This window comes from Pholcus phalangioides, unplaced genomic scaffold (genome assembly GCF_987345545.1).
Source record: "Pholcus phalangioides strain wild (caught in Gottingen) unplaced genomic scaffold, Ppha-v1.0 ptg000007l_1, whole genome shotgun sequence".
Classification (NCBI taxonomy): domain Eukaryota; kingdom Metazoa; phylum Arthropoda; class Arachnida; order Araneae; family Pholcidae; genus Pholcus; species Pholcus phalangioides.
The window spans coordinates 50,255,553-50,277,136 of NW_028301600.1; the positions used below are offsets into that span (position 1 = coordinate 50,255,553).

Genomic DNA, 21,584 nt, shown 5'->3' on the forward strand with positions numbered 1-21,584 from the left:
AAACCAGGACGGCCCCGAGAAATCCGGACATATAATTACTCTAATCATAATTTAATTTATGTGTTAAGAAAATTATTTAAATCCTTTATTGGAATAAAAAAATAAATATTCAAGTAGGCTTTTTTTTGTTGAAATACGTGAAAAAACAGGGCATTTTTACAAAAAAAGTCGGAATGGTCAAAATTATGTGAAAATACGGGGATGTCTCGTCAAATACGGGACGCATGGTCGACGTAGATATCAACGTTACGTCATAATTTCTCTGAAAAACAAAACTATAGTTTCGCAAAGATGGGTTGCCCCCGTTATACAAGTTGATCCGTTCACATGTTTCGTGAGAGATGTATTGTTCTTCCTACTTCCTTCCCTCCACCACAGTCGCTATTCTAATCATTTTTTTGGGCCGTTTTTTTTACTCTTCTCTCCGAGACGATGAATGGCCTCCCATTAAATGTGACGTCACCGGAGAGTGCATGGGTAAAAAATGGCGGAATGTTGTACTATGGCTCGGTGTTCCCAAGAACGTCGTTTGTTTCGACGAGAGCTTCAAAAATGGAGCAAAGAAATGCTCTGTATCATGGGTAAGAGCTTTTTGAAATAATGTAAACAATAAAATTTTATTCAAATCACATCTTTAGTCGAAATCTATATTAATTTTTTTTGCTATGTATGGGGAAATATGTATTATCAATTTTTTATATATATATTATTAATCAGCTCGAAAATTTTGTGGGTAACGTGAGCATAACGTTTTGTTTCTATGGATGAAACCAGAAAAATTTGCATTAGAAATATTCTGTGATTGGTACATGCGAGTAGTTTCGTTTCATAATCAAGAGTTTCGGTTCTAGTTTTACCCTAAGTAGAGATAAACGATTTTCTCCATCTAAAATCCCGATAAAAATTCCCTTCCAATGCTAGTTTGTGATAAGATATTTATTATTTGTTATATAACTTGAATCTTAGTGAGTATGCAATTTGCATTAATCGTGTCATTTTAATAAACCAGTATTCAGCAAGCAGTCAAGTTTTTGTTTTCTCTGGTTGGAGAAACTTCACATATGGGAGGGAAAGATCTTTCCTATCTCTAAAGATCCCTATAAGGATGGTATCTAGGCAATATTCAATGCTGTACTGTTTTCATCTTTGATCTTTAGTTACATTAATCTGGGGGAAAAGATAGAATTTCGGATTTCAATTGTCTTCCCCTCCCCCAAGATATCCATATATTCTAATAAAGTAGTTGTTTGAAATTAATTTTATATGAACAAAATCATAAAATAAATCATTTTCATCATAAGAAAAGTTATTTTGAGAAAGACTTATTTTTTTTATATGTGTTAGATGTCTGATATCTGGTTTTTTAATGCTAAATGTTGTAGGAAACTCTAAAGCTACTTTCAATTTTAGTGTTTGTTATATTTCTGTCACTCTTACTTCTCTACTCTTTGTTGAGATGTTGATTATCCAACATTGTGATTAAACTTTTAAAGTTCAGTTGAAGTCAAAACATCTGTTTCATTCTTTTTGGTTCTTATGTGTAAATTAATGTCACAAGAGATTGGCCAAATCTGGGTCCTTTCTGAGTGAAAGTGGGTCTCTCAAAAAAAATTAAAGTATGGTTCCTCCTATTATTCAATGGTATCTCTATGAATCTAATAAATAATTCATTTCTAAAAACATGTTCAATCCAAAGGCTCATTGAAAAATGATCTGCTTATAACTAGGTTCTTTTACTTTCATTGTCTGCTACTAGAGAATGCATGGGTCGCATTAACCAAATTTTCATGTGTCTTTTTCTTAAATTTCGGGTATTTGACACACTATAGCTCGTCAGCGGCATCTCTGGTCATTCCATTGAACCTTTCCCCACCCAGGGCTGTCTTAATGGCATCATAGGTTCCCCTGGGCAAATTAATATTCTGGGGTTCCTACCTGGAAAAGTGTAAGAGTGTTTGTCTGCCTAAGATGACCCTATTCCCAACATAGTTCATTTCATGGGTGTGCATCAGAGATGCCATGATATTACTCACTGACACCTCTTTAACCCACTTCAGATTCAATTTATTCCAGGTTTGTCAGTTAAAAAAAAGTGAATTTTTTTAATGCTTATTTTTATTGTGTTTTGAACACAATAGGTATATAACATGATGAAAACTTACTTTTTTGTATATTACAATGTTTTATTTTTAAAAATTAATTTATTACAGTAATTAAAACAAAATATTAATTGTAATTTGCAATTATGAGTTTTTCAACATAAAAGTCTAGAACATATAAAATATACTTTTGAGGATCATTTTATCTAAGCTACTGATTACCTGTGTTCAAATTGAACACAGGTATATAAGTGTATTCACTTATGAATGCTTATAATTTATACCATTTATATTTTGCCCAAAATAATTCTGTAGAGAGTAGAAAATTATTTTAGAATCATATTAAATATTTATTCCTTGTATAACATAGTCACTTTAAACATTACATGCTATTAACATGTGCATTTCCAACGGGAATATTTATATTTAAAAGCAATATTTGAGGTTTTTGACGTGACGGTTTAAACTGTCAAAAACTGCCATGTGTCAAAAACCTGCCAACCCTGCTTTTAACCAGTAGTGGGATGCAAAGAATTTCTTATTTAACAAAAAAAAAATTACTTGTTAATTATGTTATATCTGCAAATACATTAGCTGACTCCTAAGGCACCTAATCAGAGAGAACCCGGATTACAGGTGCCATTTTAACATCCAGTTTGATAAATTCAACAAAAAATTAGATATCTGCTATAAAAAACTGTGACAATCAGCTGAATTTCACAACTGCTTTTAACTTGTTCTCTGGGTATTTTTAATGTCAGAGCATAGGGTTATGACAGCCATAGACATCATGCTCAGATTACTGGTTGACGAGGCAAAATATCCCATCAATAGCGAAATACAATGCATTAGGTTTATCCAAATGTCTTGTCAATACTGTTGAGAGAGTTGAAGAAAATAATAATATTTATTCATCGAACAACACAAAGACTTGAATCTTTATTATTTTTTTGGTAAGTTAAAAATAATCATTTTGTGTTTTACCATATCTTTTTTTCTAATTGGCAGTAAATAAAAAGATTATATGGAATAGTATCTCACTCCCTCTGAAGATTATATAGCATTTAATTTGCTTAAAAAACTTTTTCACAATATTGATGTAGCTTCTAATAATAAAGATGCAAGTAGCTCATATTCTGGCCTACAACAAACTGTAATTTGTGTCTCAGAAAATGTCATGGTGAGCTTGTGAAGGAAAAGAAAGCATGGTTGTAGAAGCATGTTACATAAATACAGTCAATATTCATTAAAATGACTGTGCACTTTAAATATGAAAAAAAAATTATTATTTTTTAAATGTAGTTTCTATGGATATAGATTAGTTCAAAAAACACTTGAAACAGGAAATAAAAAGAAACGTTAATGGAAATCGCACTGAATAACCCTGTGGAATGTTAACAAGACAAAAATATGTTATAAACCTGCGGTTCTCATAAAGGCACAGTATGAGATGGCTGACAAAAAAGGAGAAAGACAAATGGAGAATAAAAAAGAGTGCAAGTGACAAAAAAAAAAGTTCAGAACATCAGTAATCCTCCAAGTTGAAAATGAGCTACTGAAATATATGAAACATTCTGTGGATGTCAAACATAGATATCAAGATATTAATATTGATGCTAGTATTAACTTGCGACAAAATGGAACATGCGGAGTTGATAATTTTTGTTACACCGTTGTCATTTTCTACACACGAGAGCTAATTAGACTGACACCTACAATTTATTGCTGATTCTGAATGGCAGCATTCGAAATGTTGTAAATTTTTTTTATACTCACTGAGAGGTTGGTGTGCTAACCCCTCGATATGGGACTCCCTGAAGTAGCAATCTTTTTCTGTGGTCATGTCGCTATTTCTGTCGTACCTACCCCTGTGTCAGGAAAGTTTCTGACAAGGACGAACCGGGTATACAAGTGGATTTGCTTTACATGTTTGAAATCAATTTTTTTCACCATGAGTTCTGATCAAACTTCTCGGCTATGTTCTATACGCAGTGTGCCTACAAAACCCTTGCCCAGGCTTTCTTATTTCTTAGTTGGATATATGTGCTTCCGATTGCAAAAATATTTCAAATGAAATAAATTTTCATGTTATTACACTTTTACATAAATAATTGAAAAAATTATAAAATCTAATTTTTTTATATATATATTTCCCCAGTCCCCTCTACCCTTAGTTTTTCTAGATAAAGTCTTTTCAGAAAGATGTAAAACAAAACAAGTTTAATGAAATATTGGTTTCTAGGCCAATTTGTATTACAATTAAATTACTTTTCTAAAGTAATTAAACTAAATGTTAATGCTATAAACATTTTTAGTATTAAATAAATTACTTATTTTCAAACTGACTAATTTTACTCAATTTCAGAATTAAAATAAGTAACAAAATTATTAGAAAATTTTTCTTACTAGCAAATCACAAGCGAGTAATATGGAGTGGCATTAAAAGGGAAAAAATTCAATCTTTTTAATTATTTCAGTTTATATTTTTTTGCACTAACCCATCAATAGTAGCAAAAGAGAGGGCTGCCAAGTACCAATATACCTGGGAGTTGAATATCTTGGTTAATTTTTATCATATGGTGATGAAACTTGTTTTGTTTGTCATATTACTGCAAGGACAAACTTTCTAAATATAACTAGGCCTATAGGGCTCTTGGGAAATTATAAAGAGTTAAATTTTGTAAATTTCTAAAACAAAAATCAGTTTGTTCATGTAAAAAAAACTATAATAAGAATATTTATTTCATTGAAAACATTTTTACATTTGAAAATTTTGTCTACAACTAACATTGGGGAAGAAATGACCTGAGCAAGCAAAGACTTCGTGGACACACTTTATATCAGCAAGTAAAGAAGTGTCACAGATTTTTTTTTTGCTGACATTTATTTTTTTAAAGATATGTGTGTATGTTTTTTCCTATTTTGAACAAGCTCACCAGTAACTTGTATTTTTTATAAGAAAAAATCTCTTCTTCTTTCTTCTCCCTTTCATGATTACAGGTTTGGAACGCCTCGCCGAAGAATTGATGGGTGTCTGCTGCTGGAAAATTCTATCACAGCCATTTAGTGGTAAGCATTATTATGACTCACACATCCTGGAGTGGGGCCAAGGTCTTTTGTGGCCCCCAGATTAGACTTTCATGGACTTCTTTATGATGGATTTATAGCGTGAAAAAACAAAAAATTACAAGAATCACCCAGGGCTGGAGCCTTGTCAGCCTCACCTTTTTGGGGGCCAGAAGTATTACCTGTTTTCTCTTCCTGAATTTAACATTTTCATCCAAAAATAATCAATATAATAGATGAAGTTAAAAAAAAATGCCACGCATTTTCATTCACTTGAGTCAATTTTATGATGTGAAATTTGGTTTTTACTATTCAATAGTTTTTAATACCTCTGCTTTTAATAATGGAATATCAATAAAAAACAAGGGGGAAGAAATCTCCATAGGGATGAAAGATTCAAAGAAAAAAAAAGAAGAAAACATTAACATGAAAGATCTTATTCTCCTGAGCTACCAGCTAAGCAGAGCATGATACCGAATTTTGTAATCTATTCACTCAAAATATTTTTGTTCAGTGGTATTTGTTTTATCATATCCTATCAAATTAGCTTGCAAGTGAAAAAAAAGATATTCTTATCATTTATTGATATATACTTTTTACATCTTTTTTTCTATGATACTATTATTGAAAAGTTTAGTTTCTTGCCAATGAACTTCTTAGTGTGAAATTTTAATTTTTTCAAACAAAAGCTTATTTAAAAGTTAATGAGATTTTTAGGTTTCTTCTCCCATATTGAGTTCAGCAAAGAAACCACTTATATGGGGTTTCCAAATTCTAGACATTTTGGAGCCTTCAGGAATGGGAAATCATATTTCCTGAGAATTTGGGAAATCACTTATTTACAGTGGAGTCCCCGTTTATACAGCTCTAATTTACAATACTTTTTCATTTATACGCCATTTAAGTGGGGCCTCAATTATTCTCCATACTTTTTAATGTTAAAATATATATTTTTTTTTCAATTTCAGTTTTATTGTTACAAAACATATAATTAAAAAAAATCCATCAAGAGATCCTATAGAATCCATATTGGTGGACACACCAAGTGTGCCTTTCATAAGGGTACAATCATTTTCAATAGTTGAATCAAGTATATAATTTATGTGTAATAATACATCCATTAAAATAAAAAGCTAATGAGAAGAAAATAATTATAAACACAGAAACAATAAAAAGGGGGAGGGTGAAGAAAGCAGAGCAATATATATATAAACAAATAGGTTGATAAGTCATGATTTGCACAGATATTGGTATTTATTAGTGAATCTGGTGTATGCAATGAAATTAGTGTGTAACCTTTTCAGAGAAATTCCCTCATTTATGCACCACATAACTTCAACTACACAACGTTTTCAATCCCACTCGAATCCTAAATTTTTGCAAAAATGTCATTTCGCTCAACTGATGTATGTGGGAGTTTTTTGAAATGTCGCTCAACATGTTCATGTCAACAAATCATGTTTCAAACTCAAGCAAAATGTCAGAAATAACATTCATCATAAAACGCCTTTAAAATTTTTATTCACAGATTACTTGATATAAAAAAACCGCTCTAAAGTGAACATAACTTCGGTTCTAAGCATCATATAAACAAAACAAAACCTAGTTTAGAATCACAAAAAAAATGGGGCTTTCATAAAAAATGCAAAAAATGAAACAAAAACCCAATATTTTCTTCCAGAATGAGGTTTTAAATGTAGTCGGATACCTTAATCAACTTCTATTAATTTAAAATGTTTTTTCAAGGTGAGTAATTTAAATTTCTTTGGGAGGGAATTTTCTCTAATTTTTCTAGTTATCAAATGGCATTTTACCTTTTTTAATTTTTCTTATTTTGAATATTCTAAATCTGTATACCGTAAGTAAAGGGCACTATGTCCATTTTGGTCAATATTTAGATAACTTTATTAATTAGCAGTGCTTAAAAAAAATTATCTTTGCTGGCCGAGGTATGACTGTAGGTAATTTTTTTCAAAAGCTTATTGTTGAATTTTAAATAATATTTGTGGGTACCTAAATTTCTGTAGCTGTCAGATTAAAATCATCCTTTGTGTATGCCAGTGTTTCCCAAAGCAGGTAAAATTCTACCTGAGGGAGAAATGGATATGGGAAGGGGTGCTAGAAGCTATATGGGTATAATATATATGGTCCTATGGACAGACGAAAGTTTGGGAAACTTGGGTACTCTGGTCTATACAACTACCAAAAGTAAATAAATAATCATTAATTTATAAAGAAATATATTTTTTTTGTTACAGATTTAGAAGACAACTTAAATGATTGGTCTCCAGAAGAAACATGTTTCATATGTAACAACAAGAAGCCCCCTCCTTATGTAAGTTTTGCTTTGTTTATTATTGCTTTGCATTTGGCTGTCTAGTTATTTTAACACTTTGAATTTGATTTAATTTATGTAACCTATATTTAAGAATTTGCTTCTTTGAGATTAAGATGCTAGTTCTGGTAAAATATCCTACACAGAAAAAAAAAAATGTTTTTCTGTAGACATTTTATATTAAGGCAGTTTAACGGTTTTTTTTCTATTTAGCCTACAAAATTTATATCACCTTACAAAACAAGTTGACTGATGAAGTTTTCATCCTCATTCATAATATCTTGAAAATCTTACCCAGGAAAAAATTGCAATGGAATTAGGATTCATTGAAAACTAACCATTAATATCACAAAAGTATTAATATTGTCTGGCAATGATTAGAGAGAAGACATTTATATCTAGGCAGTAATTTTTTACAATTTTCCGTTCCTGAAATCCTGAGAAAATTCTGTCCCCAAATTGGAAAAATTGCAATCACTTACTACACAGTAATACTGACGACATGATCAGTGCTCCCACTTGTCCTACTTTTCCTAATTTTTGGTAAAATGTCCTGTCTTCGTCATACTTTTCTACCAAATCTTACTAACAAAATTTGTATAATTGATTTTAATTGAGAAGGAAATTATCAATATATTGTTAAGTAATACAAATATGTAGTAGATTGCGATTAAGGATTCTGCCAAAGCAGAAATTGTATCATTTTTAATGTTATTTGTGGGGGTGTATGTGGACCAATTGATTTATTAATTTTTCATTTGCTTAGTTTGATGGTTCAATAAGTAGAGTAGTCATTAAAAACTTCTGTCTAGATGGGAAAAATAATTTTGTATTTTTATTACTTCATGGTCTTGCTCAGTAACTAGCATTCATCATTCAAAATTATGGTGCACATTTTATGTATAGGTGAAACAACAGTTTGTGCATAACAAAGCAGTTGGATACATAGGCCTATTCTAGGTTTGATGATTCTGATGCTACCCAATAGCATTGGCTTCTGTATTTTTAGGACATGCAGAGGCATAAACAATGCGTACAATGTTCAGCAAAGAGAAATGAAAGTGCTTCATTTGTCAATAATGATTACACTGGCATTAAACAGTAAAATGTAAATAAATCCCTTTAAAAAAAGGATGGACAACTCAGTAAAAATATCCGGTTCTTGACTTATTTACATTGGATCTTGTAATTTACACATTTTGCACTGCTTTTTGAAAGTGGTCTTGAAAGAGTGTCATTCTTAAAAAGTATACATGTCTTCATAATTTTCTGTGCATTGTGGAAGAGAGTTGACAGACTGGACTGGAAGACTCCAAAAAAGAATGTAATTTATATTGTGAGGAGAGACAAAAGAATTATCTGTGGTTGTGCTAGTACACTGTTTTGGCCGAAAATTGTTTTTGTAACCAAGTCATTTTTGTCATTTTGCTTTAGCTCTAGTCAATCTTATAGGATACCAAAATAGTGCTATGAAATTTTTTATTCTAAATTTAAGAAAAAAAAAATTTTTAAGGGATATTTCTTATGCTGTGATTATGTTGTCTGGGGGTACCCTACCCCGTCCTACTTTTTCTTATTTTTTGAGTGGGAGCCCTCATGATATAAACTAATTTTTAAACTAATAAATGTGGAAATATTTGTTGAAAATCTAATAAATGTCTATATCACCCTCTCATTTCTCTACACTGTCCAAGCACCGGTGTATAGTTTTATGCATTTGTAGAATTTTTTTTCTGTACTAAGTGTTTGAATTGATAGATTCCAAGCTTACATATATAACCTGGGACAAAGTACAACATTTATTTGAATTACGGCACCTATAAAGGATAGTGGACTCATCGTCCATCTTTGAACAGATTTGTCACTCCAAGTGATGTCTTGGAAATCGTTGGAAAAAAAAGCCAGATAGAAAAAAAGCAATTAGCTATTGCGATAATACTATCACACTATCGCTCAAAGGTGGTAGGTGAATGAGCTTGGTATTTCAAGGATCTTTAATTTGAATAAGTTGATAATGAATAGATAAAAATCACTTCTATGATAAACTGAAATATTTCCTTGTTCACCCAATCTTAAGGAAAGGAAATAGCCAATCACACAATGTTTCTTATTACAAACAAACTGAATGTCAACAAGATTTAAAAAAACCCACTTGAACTAAAGATTAATACATTTCAATCAAAGCACCAGACAAAAAATATCCTTTTAAATGAAATCCAAATACAAGTGAAGCCTATCTAAGACAGCCACTGTAAGAGGCAGAAACCTGTCTTAAAATGAATCAAACGGTAGTCCCATTGGTAATTAGTGTTTTGATGTTCACCTTTACACGTCAGAAACTGTCTAAAATGGGGTGTTATTTTGGTCTCTTGTTGTTCCTTTTCATACAGGTTACAATGTTTATAAATGTGCAAAAACTATTTTAAATTATGAGAATATTTACGTATAAGTATGAAAATACACACATGTCCATAAATTAAGGATAATTCAGAATCGCACGGAAATCGAAATCTAAAGTAAAAATTTCACCTGTAGAATTATCACGCACATCTGCAAGAATAATATGCAAATTTCAGGAAGCCACCAGATGATGCCGATAGTACGTCACAATGACGAGAGTGTAAGAGGAGGGTATATAAGGAATGGTGGCAAAGAAGTAAAATTGTTCACAAGAGTTCTGCAAGGCGCTCAGTGCCATAAGCGAATAGTTATGACACAGAGGACGCATGTGGATGATTTTTTACGTGGTAGAATTATTGGCCGCCTGGAATGTGGGCGTACTCAGATGGAAGTATCCGAGGAACTTGGAATTGCCCAAAGTGTCATCTCTAGGCTTTGGCAACGATTCCAAGATAACGGAAATGTCAGTAGACATTACAGTACAGGTCGCCCCCTAGTTACAACGCCGAATGAAGACCGGTATTTGGCAGTAACTGCCAAAAGAAGCAGGCGGAGCACAGCATCCGACCTGTCTCGTCAGCTATCTGCAGCCACGGGTACCACAGTTTCAAGGCAAACCGTGTACAAACGTTTGGGAGATATTAGTCTATATGCTCGCAGGCCTGTCAGATGTGTTCCGCTCACGGCAACTCACTGTCGGCAGCGATTAGCCTGGAGTAGAGAACATGCAATGTGGACATCGTCACAGTGGGCTTGCGTGATGTTTTCCGATGAGTCTAGGTTTAGCTTGCAGTCAGTTAGATCCACGTCAGACTTTCATATGGAGAACGCCAGGTACCCGTTACCACCAAGACAACATCATTGAACGACACCATTGCGGTGGTGCAGCATTGCTCATTTGGGTTGGAATTATACTGGGTTCCAGAACAGATCTGCATATTTAAACCGGAACCATGAAAGCCCAAATTTATCGGGACATCATTCTGGAACAACATGTACGTTTGTTTAGGGGTGCCATGGGCGCAGAATTTGTGTTTATGGATGACAACGCCCGTCCTCAATGAGCAAACATCATAAACGAATGCCTTGAATCTGAGGGTATAACCCGTATGGGATGGCCAACATTCTCACCTGACTTGAATCCGATAGAGCATGTGTGGGACATGCTTGGCCGACGAGTTGCAGCCCGTCAACCACCTCCTACATGTGTACCGGAACTTCTGAGAGCATTGCTTGCTGAGTGGAGTGATCTTCCCCAAGATCAGATCGATAATTTGATACTCAGCATGCCTAGGCGTTGTACAGACTGTATTTCATCGCATGGGAGACATACAATGTATTAACCATCATACCAACCATGTAATAGTAAGTTTTTGTAAAGGAGATATTTTTTACAATTGCTCCAAAGAGCAAAAATCATAGTTTTTATGAATGGAATCATACATACACCATCGTTTTTGTTCTTTATCTTTTGTTTAATAAATGGGCCATTTTTTGCAATAAGTAACGTTTGTTTTGTTTCTGAACCTTTATTTGCCAGAGCTGGCATTATCCTCAATTTATGGACATGAGTGTATATTGATGTAGTTTATGTGTATTTGATGTGTAGGCCTATACAGATGACTTGAAATTGCATATAATGCAGTGTTGGAAGTGCTTCCCAGGTGCTTTAGATTGCGTTATACAGTTATACAGAGAGAGAGAGAGAGCGGTTCGTCTGCTTGATCGTCAGATCTATCATGCCTTTATTTGGACATAAAAATCAGTTTTAAAGTCCATTTTTTGCCATAAGCTCTTTCATATGATCATGATTTTAGTTTTTGAAATACTCTTTTATCTTGAAGACCCGTTTGTTAAAACTCTTGATGAAACAAGTTCTGGAATATCACTGTTTGATGAAACATTTTATAAAATGCTTGATGGAAAGAAACCATCATCATTTGATAATTTTTGTCACATCACTGTCATGTTCTGTGCGCAAGGACTAATACCAGGACCAACAATTTATTTCCAATTGCAAACAGCAGCCTTTTTGTTAAGTATTCATCAAAAGGTTGGTGCACTAACCCCTCAATGTTGGACTCCCTGCGGTAGCAATCTTTTTCTGTGGTCATGTGGCCGTTTCTTTTGTACCCCTGTGTCAGAAAAGTTTCTGACAATGTATCAAACTCGCGACACCTCTAAAAATCCTCTAGTATTTTAGGTGAGTATCTTATCGACCTGGGCTACCGCACCCGGAAAGATTGATTCCAAATCACTGAATTGACAACCAAATTGATTTGCATATTTAGTTTTGAACAATAGATAAGGTAAAGAGAATGCTTATGTTGTTGTTGTTATTATTTTTTATAAAACAACACTAAATAAAAATATCTGTTGGTTTTTAAGAATTAATTAATGACCTGTTAATTCTGCTAAAAATGTATTCATATTGAAATGCATGCGTCTAATTTGCAAAATACAGTCAAATCTTGATAAGTCAAATGTGCAGTGGCTAACTAAAATCTTTGAGTTATCATTAGTTCCACTTATTGGAAATTCTGATTTCAGAGTGGGGAAAAGAACAATTTATTAAAATAACAACATTATTTATCAGTAAACATGTTTATCAGTAAAACATGTCGAACCACTGGAGAGGAAGAAATTTGAAAAGATAAGTTATTCCAATTTAATCACATTTGATTATTCAATGAGAATACAGTATTTTAAAATAAAACTACACTGCTGGCCACCGTAAATGCAACACCTTGAAGGAAGCATGCAAATAATATGAAATTTACAACATGCATTAGCGGAGCTGAGATATGCAAATGATTAGAATTTCAGCGCAGACGCACATCACGCGCGCCTGTGGCGCCACTTAAGGCTTGGAGATTTTGACGATTTGAAGTATGGCAATTGTGTTTTTCTTGTGGTTTTTTCAAAAAAACGATCAATTATGCCTCGTAGAAAACAGCGATCATCTTTTGATCAAGTATCCGAGTTCGACAGAGGAAGGATAGTGGCCTACCGAGATTGTGGATTATCTTTCAGGGAAATCGGTAGTCGTGTTGGACGAAACCAAACAACTGTAATGCGGATATGTGATCGTTGGATGCAGGAGGGTACGACGGACCGACGTGTTCGATCGCATCCACCTCAGTGCACCACTTCATGTGATGACAGGCGTATTGTGCATATGGCAGTGACGGATCGCTCAGCCACATCACGAACCATAGCACAGCACATTCAGTCTGTACCGCATCATCCAGTGTCTGCGCGTACCATTCGACGCCGTTTACAGAAGAGTGGTCTGTCCGCAAGATGTCCATTGCTTCGTCTACCCTTGACGCAGAACCACAGACGTCTCCGCCGCCAATGGTGCGATGAAAGAAGGATGTGGAAGGCGCAATGGAATGAAATTGTCTTTACTGACGAGTCACGCTTCTGTCTGCAACACCACGATGGTTGGATTCGAGTCTGGAGACACCGTGGAGAGAGGATGCTGAACAGATGCGTGATGCACCGCCACACTGGTCCTGCACCGGGTATTATGGTATGGGGCGGTATTGGATATCACTCTCGCACTCCTCTAGTACGCATTGCCGGTACTTTAAAAAGCCAGCGCTACATCTGCGAGGTGTTGGAGCCAGTTGTCCTTCCTTACCTTCAGGGCTTGCCCACAGCCATATTTCAACAGGATAATGCGCGACCACACGTGGCACGCATTGTCCAAAGGTTCTTCATCAATCGCCAGATTGAATTGCTTCCCTGGCCAGCTCGCTCTCCGGATCTTTCGCCGATAGTAAACATGTGGTCCATGGTTGCTCAACGATTGACCCAGATTACATCCCCAGCTGCCACACCAGATCAACTTTGGCAACGCGTGGAAGCTGCTTGGTCTGCTGTATCCCAAGAACACATTCAAAGTCTCTTTGAATCAATGCCGAGGCGTGTGGCAGCGGTGATCTCCAACAATGGCGGCTACTCTGGCTACTGATTTTGGCAGGAACCACACTTCACAGAAGTCTATAAATTTAATCATTTGATGCTTGGTCAACATGTTATCTACAAAATAAATATTGTTGCGATATCTCTTGTCTTTCTTGGTGTTGCAATTTGGGTGGCCAGCAGTGTATATCACATACTGTATTATAGAAACAGACCCATACATGATATTTATATATGTGAAAGTAGTTATAAATAAAGCATATGCAAGATTGCTTTCTGTCAAAAATACAGTTATTTTTTATGGTCTCTCTCCCTCTTGTTCTTCTTTCATGAGAAAGTAATTTGCTTTTTGCAAGCAGATAAATGAATCCGCTAAATGCTAAATTATGTTGCTAAATGCTAAATTATATTGCTAAATGCTAAATTATATTGTTAATATTCGTTTTAAAAATATTTCTCTCATTCCCTGAAAATTTGACTTAAAGGAAGAAAACTTAGAGTTAAGGGAAAATTTTAACATGAAAATGCGGAAAATTTTTTGGGACTGAATGAAAACTTTGACGTAAACAGACATTCGATTTATTGGAATTCAACTTTTCGCGAATTGACTGTATATAAAACATCCTTAAATTTTCAAATTCTCCTGGTAAAATCTTCAATGTTTTTATGTTGAAAATTTGATTTAAAATAATTTAACATGCCCATTCATTTAGGACCCTGCAAGTGGAATTTTGTCTGTTGTTGATGGCTATAAGGCATTAAGAGTTGATACAGAGGATCATTCTACTTCGTCAGATCAGGGTGCAGCCCCAGGTATTTTTACTCCCATCATTTTTATTTGTATGATGAAGGAAACATTCATAACCAAAATACTACCTTAAGGCTATGAAGTTCTTATTGTAAATGAATCAGTTGGACTGCTTATTTAACTCTTTAATTAACAAGCAATGAAATATCCAGAGGAGAGAAATTTTGAGGGGAATTTTGAAATAAAATTTCTTTATACTAAGCAAATGTGGTACCCTGAATGCTATTACATGACAAAAAAAAAATTATTATCAATATTTAAAAAAATATGAGATGTTGCAGTTCAGGGAACACACTGTATTTATATAATTTACATCGATTTGAATAGTTTAAAAATGTTATTTATTGTTACTACTACCTACTTTTCTATCATTGTTGAAGAACACACAGCAATATGTTTCCTCCACACATGGTATTTCCCTACGAAATACAGCATTCAAAATTTTTCTTGCTTTTCTTGTCAATAAATAGGAGACATGTACCTTTTGAGCCATTCTGCTGGTAATTATAGAAACTTTGTGAACAGCTCACGAGCAAAATTTTTATGTTGCTTAGAAGCATCAATGCTGAAATGAGCTCAAAATATACGTCTTTATTTGAAAAATATAAGAAACTCACTTTTTTTTTTTTTTGGTTCTTTTAGAGTAATCTGGCCAAATAAAGGGTTAAACAGAATTATCTGGTCTGTAACTCTCATCGCACCCATAGGGATACACACTATTACTGCATTAGTTTTAAAAAAAGCCATGTTTAAAAGATGAACCCTGATGATCCAAACTTTTTGGTGTAATCTGAAACCCTGAATAGGTCCCAATTAGTTTGGATTAGTGTGATTCTTGTGTATGTGTCTTTATATAAATATATATATATAGGCACTTTAAAATTTTAGACACTTATGAAATTCACTTAGAAATAGGTATAGTAGAACCTCAATATACATGCGTGGACTAATTGGGAAGCTGATTAACAGTGCTATGAAAATTACAATTCCATGTTCATCTCTTCCCTATCTGTGTTGTATTTTTTTTTTCATTGGTTATGTAAGATTTTGTGAAGGTTTGTGAGTCAACACGTTGAAACAGCAGCCCCCATATGCACACATAAGAACCAAACATTGTCCTGGGGCAATCAGAACTTGATGATTTACACTCAGTTACAGATGATGCCGGAAAGTCTAAATGTATTGCTCTTTTTTTTTTGCAACTGTGTGTGTGTGTGTGTGTGTGAAAGATGAGGCACAAGAATGGTGTAACTGTGGTCACATGACTGCATGGCTCATCAGCTGGACCAGCACTATTCCTTGTTGGTGTCATTCTCGTAGTACATTTTATATTCTGCCCAGAATGGCTGACAGGAAAAGGATAACCATGTTTTTCTGTTATCCGCAATCACCATCCCCAACATTAGCCCAGATAATCTAAGTTCTATCGTATTTCTGCAATCAATGAAACCCAGTATATTATCCAGAAATAATAATTCTGAAACCCAGTGTGTCTATCCTTTAATGTATTAAAGTATAAATAGTGTTGTATCGATAAGTGTAATTTTTTTATTAGATTCTTTGCACAGATAATATGGATATATACTGTGGATGGGGTCATTTTTAACAGATTAAATACATAAAACATTTTAAATCACTTTTTTTTTACTCCCGGCAGTTTAACCATGTTTTTAAATTATCTGTGTTCACTTTCCACACCATTAGCCCACTAATTCTACTGTACAACAGTATTTAAAAAAAACAAAACAAAACTGAACAAATCAGCTTTGAAACTTGAATACAAAATACAAAGATTATGGTGAGCTCGCAAGTTTATATTAGATGGACTGAAATTGTGTTCAATAATTTTTAGCAATGAAAAGAAGTGGAACTTCAATGGTCAAGGTGGATGAGGGCATTATTTGCACTTAAAAGATCTTAGATCTTTATTTGTCTGTAAAAGATTAATTATTTAATCTTTGAACATTTTCATTAGATAATTTATCAGTCATAGAAAATTAACCTTTAAGGAAACATAATTAAAATTAAGCAAAATGAACAGACATTTAATTGAGATTTTGCACTAAACATTTCATTAAACCCATTAAAACATATTTCACAAAAATAAAAGAATAGCTTATATCAGAATGCCACACACACAAAAAAATAAATGGACTCGCCAGAGGCAGGTCATTACCATTCTCCTTGCGGCCAGTTTGGCCCGAACGACCCTTTGACTACATTTTTAATATTTTGAAGGGCTCCCTTGCTCAAGAATTGTGAGCACTCCAGGGAACTACTTCATATGTGAACCCTACGTACAAAAAGCTGCAAAGAAAGAAAGTAACTTAGAGATATTTGTACATTACAAAAAATCCTCTAATTTGATTGGTTAATTGAACTGTGGTAATGTAATGATATTTATGCTTTGATGTCTGGGTGCCATTCAGTCTAAACCAGTGATTCCCAACGTGGGCGTGGTGGAATGTTCCAGGGGAGCAGTAGAAGCTACAGGTATAACATAGGATCCTATGGGTTAGATTACGTTGAGGGGGCGATGGAAGAAAAAAATTTGTGAATAAGGGGGCGATGGGACAAAAAAGGTTGGGAAACTATGGTTTAAACCAAGTCGTGGCGCACCAGTTTTAATCGTATACATGAAAAGTGGTAAGCAAGAGGTGATTGCAAAGTGGTGAAAGTGTGCTTCTATATGATTAAAATAAGAATAATTCTACGTATGCAATTTCAGAAGGTTAAATATTTTGATAGGGAAAATGGCATTGTTGACAGATTTTAGAGCTTCCATAATTAGTTATTGGTATCATTTCGAGTCACAATTAATGCAAGACTTAATTTCTTTGATGAAAACATGCATTAAAAACTTATTAACTCCTTAATTGCCAACAAAATTTTACACGATCTGCTCCCTAGTGCCACCCTTTTTTTATCACAAAGAGTAAAGATGCATAAATATGCCCATGGAAGTTAACGTACAGACTCCTAGGGCATGTATATATATACACCAGTGACAGTTAAGGAAAGGGGATCCAACCAGATTTTAAATCATTTTTATTTCGCTGAAAATGTTACTCGTCTAAACTTTTGTGTCCAAATAATATTAAGCATATTAATTATTAATATGCTATTTTTGATTCAATTTTTATTATGGGGTCTGTAAAGTGTATTCCAATTTTATTATTTCGCAAATAAATTACATGTTCACCCCAATAAGCAATAATTAATTTGTGATGTTACAATTAATATTTCTCAGATAATATGTGATCTAGTGTCTAAACTTTTGCTGCGCGATATATATTTTTGTTGTATATTTTCTTTCATCTTAAGTAAAATAAGATTTGTTAATTGGGATTGACATAAAGTCGCACTTCAATATTTCAAAGTGCTTCCAGAAAAATGACTGAGTTATGCAAAGTTTGAGTTAAGAGAATTTCAATTTATAGAGAATATATTACATGAAGATTGAAATTATTTTCAGTGGTCAAAAATTTTAGTTATAGAGTTCTACTTATAGAAGTTTGACTGTATAAGTGTTATGGCCATTGTGAGAAGTCTGGCTAGTTTGCATATTAGCCAAGTCATTTGGCAAAAGTTGAATATGTGAAGAAAACTTGGGACTTTTTCTGGCTAATTCTCAAATTTCAAACATTGGCTATGTATTTAGACCAGCGGTTCTCAACCTTTTTTGACTCGCGGAGCCCTTTTAAGTAAAAAAATTCTATGGCGGAGCTCCGTAGGCCAACTTTTTAATTATTCATCAAAGTTACTGATTTCTTTTTACTATTTAAAAATATTGTATTTATTTTTTTAATTTTCCTCGAGTGGCCGCGGAGTCCCTAGAGAGTGCACAAGGAGCCGCAAGGGCTCTGCTGAGCACCGGTTGAGAACTGCTGACTTAGACTATATGTATGCTGAAGTTTGATGTGCTAATCTATATGGCATAAAATCATTCATTTGTCATTAAACATTAGGTTCCTATTCTTCATGCTCATCTGCTCTCTCACCATGGTACGCTGCTGCCTTATCTACTCATAAACTTTCAAGTTCATCTCCTTTGGACCAGCCATTAGATTTGAGCATATCTGCTACAAGACAAAGTACCGAGGATACAACCCATAACCTATCTAGAACAGTAAAACCAAATATTCCAAAATATAATGGTGAATCATCTGTAAATTCTGTACTGAAAGTGCCACAAGTCCCATTAAAACCAGGGTAAAACTTTATTTACTATAATTTTTACTAGATTGCATGGAATTCTTTTTTAAATTTTAAATCTCGTGGAAGCAGGTTAAATTTGAAGATGATGTAATTACTAGTTGTTTTTTGTTGTGACTTAATTTCTCATTACAAGCATCACTTTATTCTACAACAATGTTTCCTAAAGTGGGTGACATTGTTTTTTGGGGTGGGTGATTGAACAGACCCGAGGAGGGGGGCAGAAGGTACAGATGCAACATGGGATTCTTATAGGTTGGTTTAGTAAGGGGAATTTTCTGAGAAGAGTGGCAATGAGACAAATAACTGTAGAAGACTTTTCTACAGAATATTATGAAAGGTTTTTTTTTTTTGTTAAACAAATATTTTTTTTTTGTTTATAAGATATTTGAAACCATATGAAAACTACTTTGTGTATTTGTTGATTTAATGAGATAAATTTCATTCTGTACTTTGTGGATATCTTATAGTGATAGTGTTCGACCTTCATGAGTCTAGGGGGTGTATGTGTAAGTTTTTGTAAGGGTAGCAGTCTCAAAGGGTCCCTAAGTAGGGAACCACTCTCTTAAAACTTGACATCATTATCCACTTTATACAACTCTCACAATGAATATCCACTTACAATGCAAAAGCAAAGCTGGATTCATGCATCTACCTATGTATGTGTGGTATCCAGAGTCAGCATGAATGGGGGCAGAAATTTATTGAATGTGAACACATTCTATAGTCCTGGCCAAAAGGATAGGCATTAAAGTATTATTTATGTATATAATACATAATATACTTTACTCAGAAATGAAAAAAAAAAGATTTAAAATAACTTGTATAAGATAGAGCATGTATAAAAAAACCCCTGTATATACACTATGCATTAGATCTTGGCTCTTATGTTGCTCATTCATCTCATTCCTTTGATGCTTATCATTCCACATGTTGCATATCTTGCTCGTCATGGTGCTGGTTGACTATGTGTGCCTTGTAAATGTAAGCATTTTCGTCCATCAAAACAAAGGAATCACTAATTGTGTCAGCATATGATCATATATAAAGGTCAAGGATGTCATTCCTATATGTCTGGGCTGTGACAGATCCCACAGAAAAGGTATGCACGTCAGTGTGACCACCTAAACTTATTCCAGATCAAACCATGATGTCAGGGTCAGTTTAAGGTGTGTGCAACTGCACGCAGTAAAATCCTAGAACTAGAACAAGGTCAAAGTGTTAAAAGCTGTAGTTCCCAATCATTTTGCAAAGAATTTTTTTAGGACGTTGTATATGCAAAGAAATTTCCTAACAGAGAAATTTTCAACAGAATCAAAAGCTTTTCTAAAAATATGAACAATATGTACAACACACACTTATGCAGATATAATTCAATATAGATGATGTTTGCAAAAATATACTTTTTGTCTAGATCTGGTTGCTACAGTGTCTGTAGAATTATGGTTTACAATTTTAGTGAGTTGTTTTTTTTTAAAAAAAATTGATAAATTAATAATTAAGGTATTGCAAGCTGTAACTATATATATATTTAAACTAAAGTGTCTTTATAATTAAAGTTCCACTTTGAAATGGCTATAAAAGGAAAACTGGACAAAACGTTATCAAACTTGGTAATAGTTCACAGGAGGTCATGGGATTCAATTTTCTGCAAAAAATAAGTTCAAGAACTCACCACCAGTGGGGAACGCACTGTATGCAATATTGTTAAATGGAATAAGACATGAAGACATTGGTTTAAAATGTTTGTAATTGCTTCTAACACAAAAATGTTTGTGGGGTTTTGGCAGGATTGAAAAATGTGATACACCGACATGTCCGTAACATTCCTCCTGATATGCTAAAAGCTACTGTTGAGAACACAGTAATGTGATTTAACTTGTTTTCAGAAAATGGTGGACGCCACATTGAACATGCTTTGTAACACGTTTTAGAAACGATTAGAAACATTTTAAACCAATGTTTTCATGTCTTATTTCATTAAACAATATTGTATACAACGCCATTCCCTGCTGGTGATGAAGTTTTGAACTTTTTTCTGTGGAAAATTAAATCCCATGACTTCCTGTAAACTATTACCAAGTTTGATAACATTTTGTCCAGTAGCTTTCCTTTTATGGCCATTTCAAATTAGAACTTTAATTATGAGGACCTTGTATCTCTGTAATTAGCTATCACAGTTAGTTCTTGAATTGTGTATTATTTGAATTTATAGTCAGAAGAAACGAACGGATGGAAGTTCTAAAAGATCATATACTGAAGAAGAGCTACAAGCTGCACTAAGAGATATTCAGAGTGGTAAATTGGGAACCAGGAGAGCAGCTGTGATGTACGGTATTCCTCGTTCTACATTGAGAAACAAGGTATATAAACTTGCTAATGAATCTAAAAGCCGAGCTCATTGTCGATTGGCTCAAGGTTCTGTTAAAGGAAAAAATCCAGCTAGTAATTCAAAACTTTGTGAAAACTTGGAACTAACGCCTGGTGTTCAGTCTCCAAAAAATGAAGATGTAACTTCTACAGGAGAATCTCTTCGAAAGTTATTGAAGCACACAATAACCCAAAAAAGTCTAGGTCAATCATTATCTAAGACTGCTCTGGGAAAACAAACCATTATAGCTAATCCAGGTCAATCAGAGCCTCGTTCATCTGAAAATGTTGAGTCTACACGCATGCTTGGAACTTTAGAATGCAGTGATGCTTTAGGCCCTGTTCTTGCACAGGTAAATAT

At 33.9% G+C, this 21,584-nt stretch overlaps 1 protein-coding gene across 1 annotated transcript in view; it reads left to right on the top strand.

The window, feature by feature from the left end:
- Positions 1 to 374: 374 nt before the first annotated feature.
- Eip93F (Ecdysone-induced protein 93F) overlaps positions 375 to 21,584 on the top strand; it is a 39,504-nt gene continuing 18,294 nt past the window's right edge. The window contains exons 1-6 of the mRNA XM_089233442.1: positions 375 to 581; positions 5,100 to 5,168; positions 7,424 to 7,500; positions 14,544 to 14,643; positions 18,607 to 18,850; positions 21,069 to 21,576. Of these exons, the coding sequence (XP_089089568.1) occupies positions 485 to 581; positions 5,100 to 5,168; positions 7,424 to 7,500; positions 14,544 to 14,643; positions 18,607 to 18,850; positions 21,069 to 21,576 (1,095 nt within the window). The 5' untranslated portion in view covers positions 375 to 484. The remainder of the gene's footprint in view (positions 582 to 5,099; positions 5,169 to 7,423; positions 7,501 to 14,543; positions 14,644 to 18,606; positions 18,851 to 21,068; positions 21,577 to 21,584) is intronic.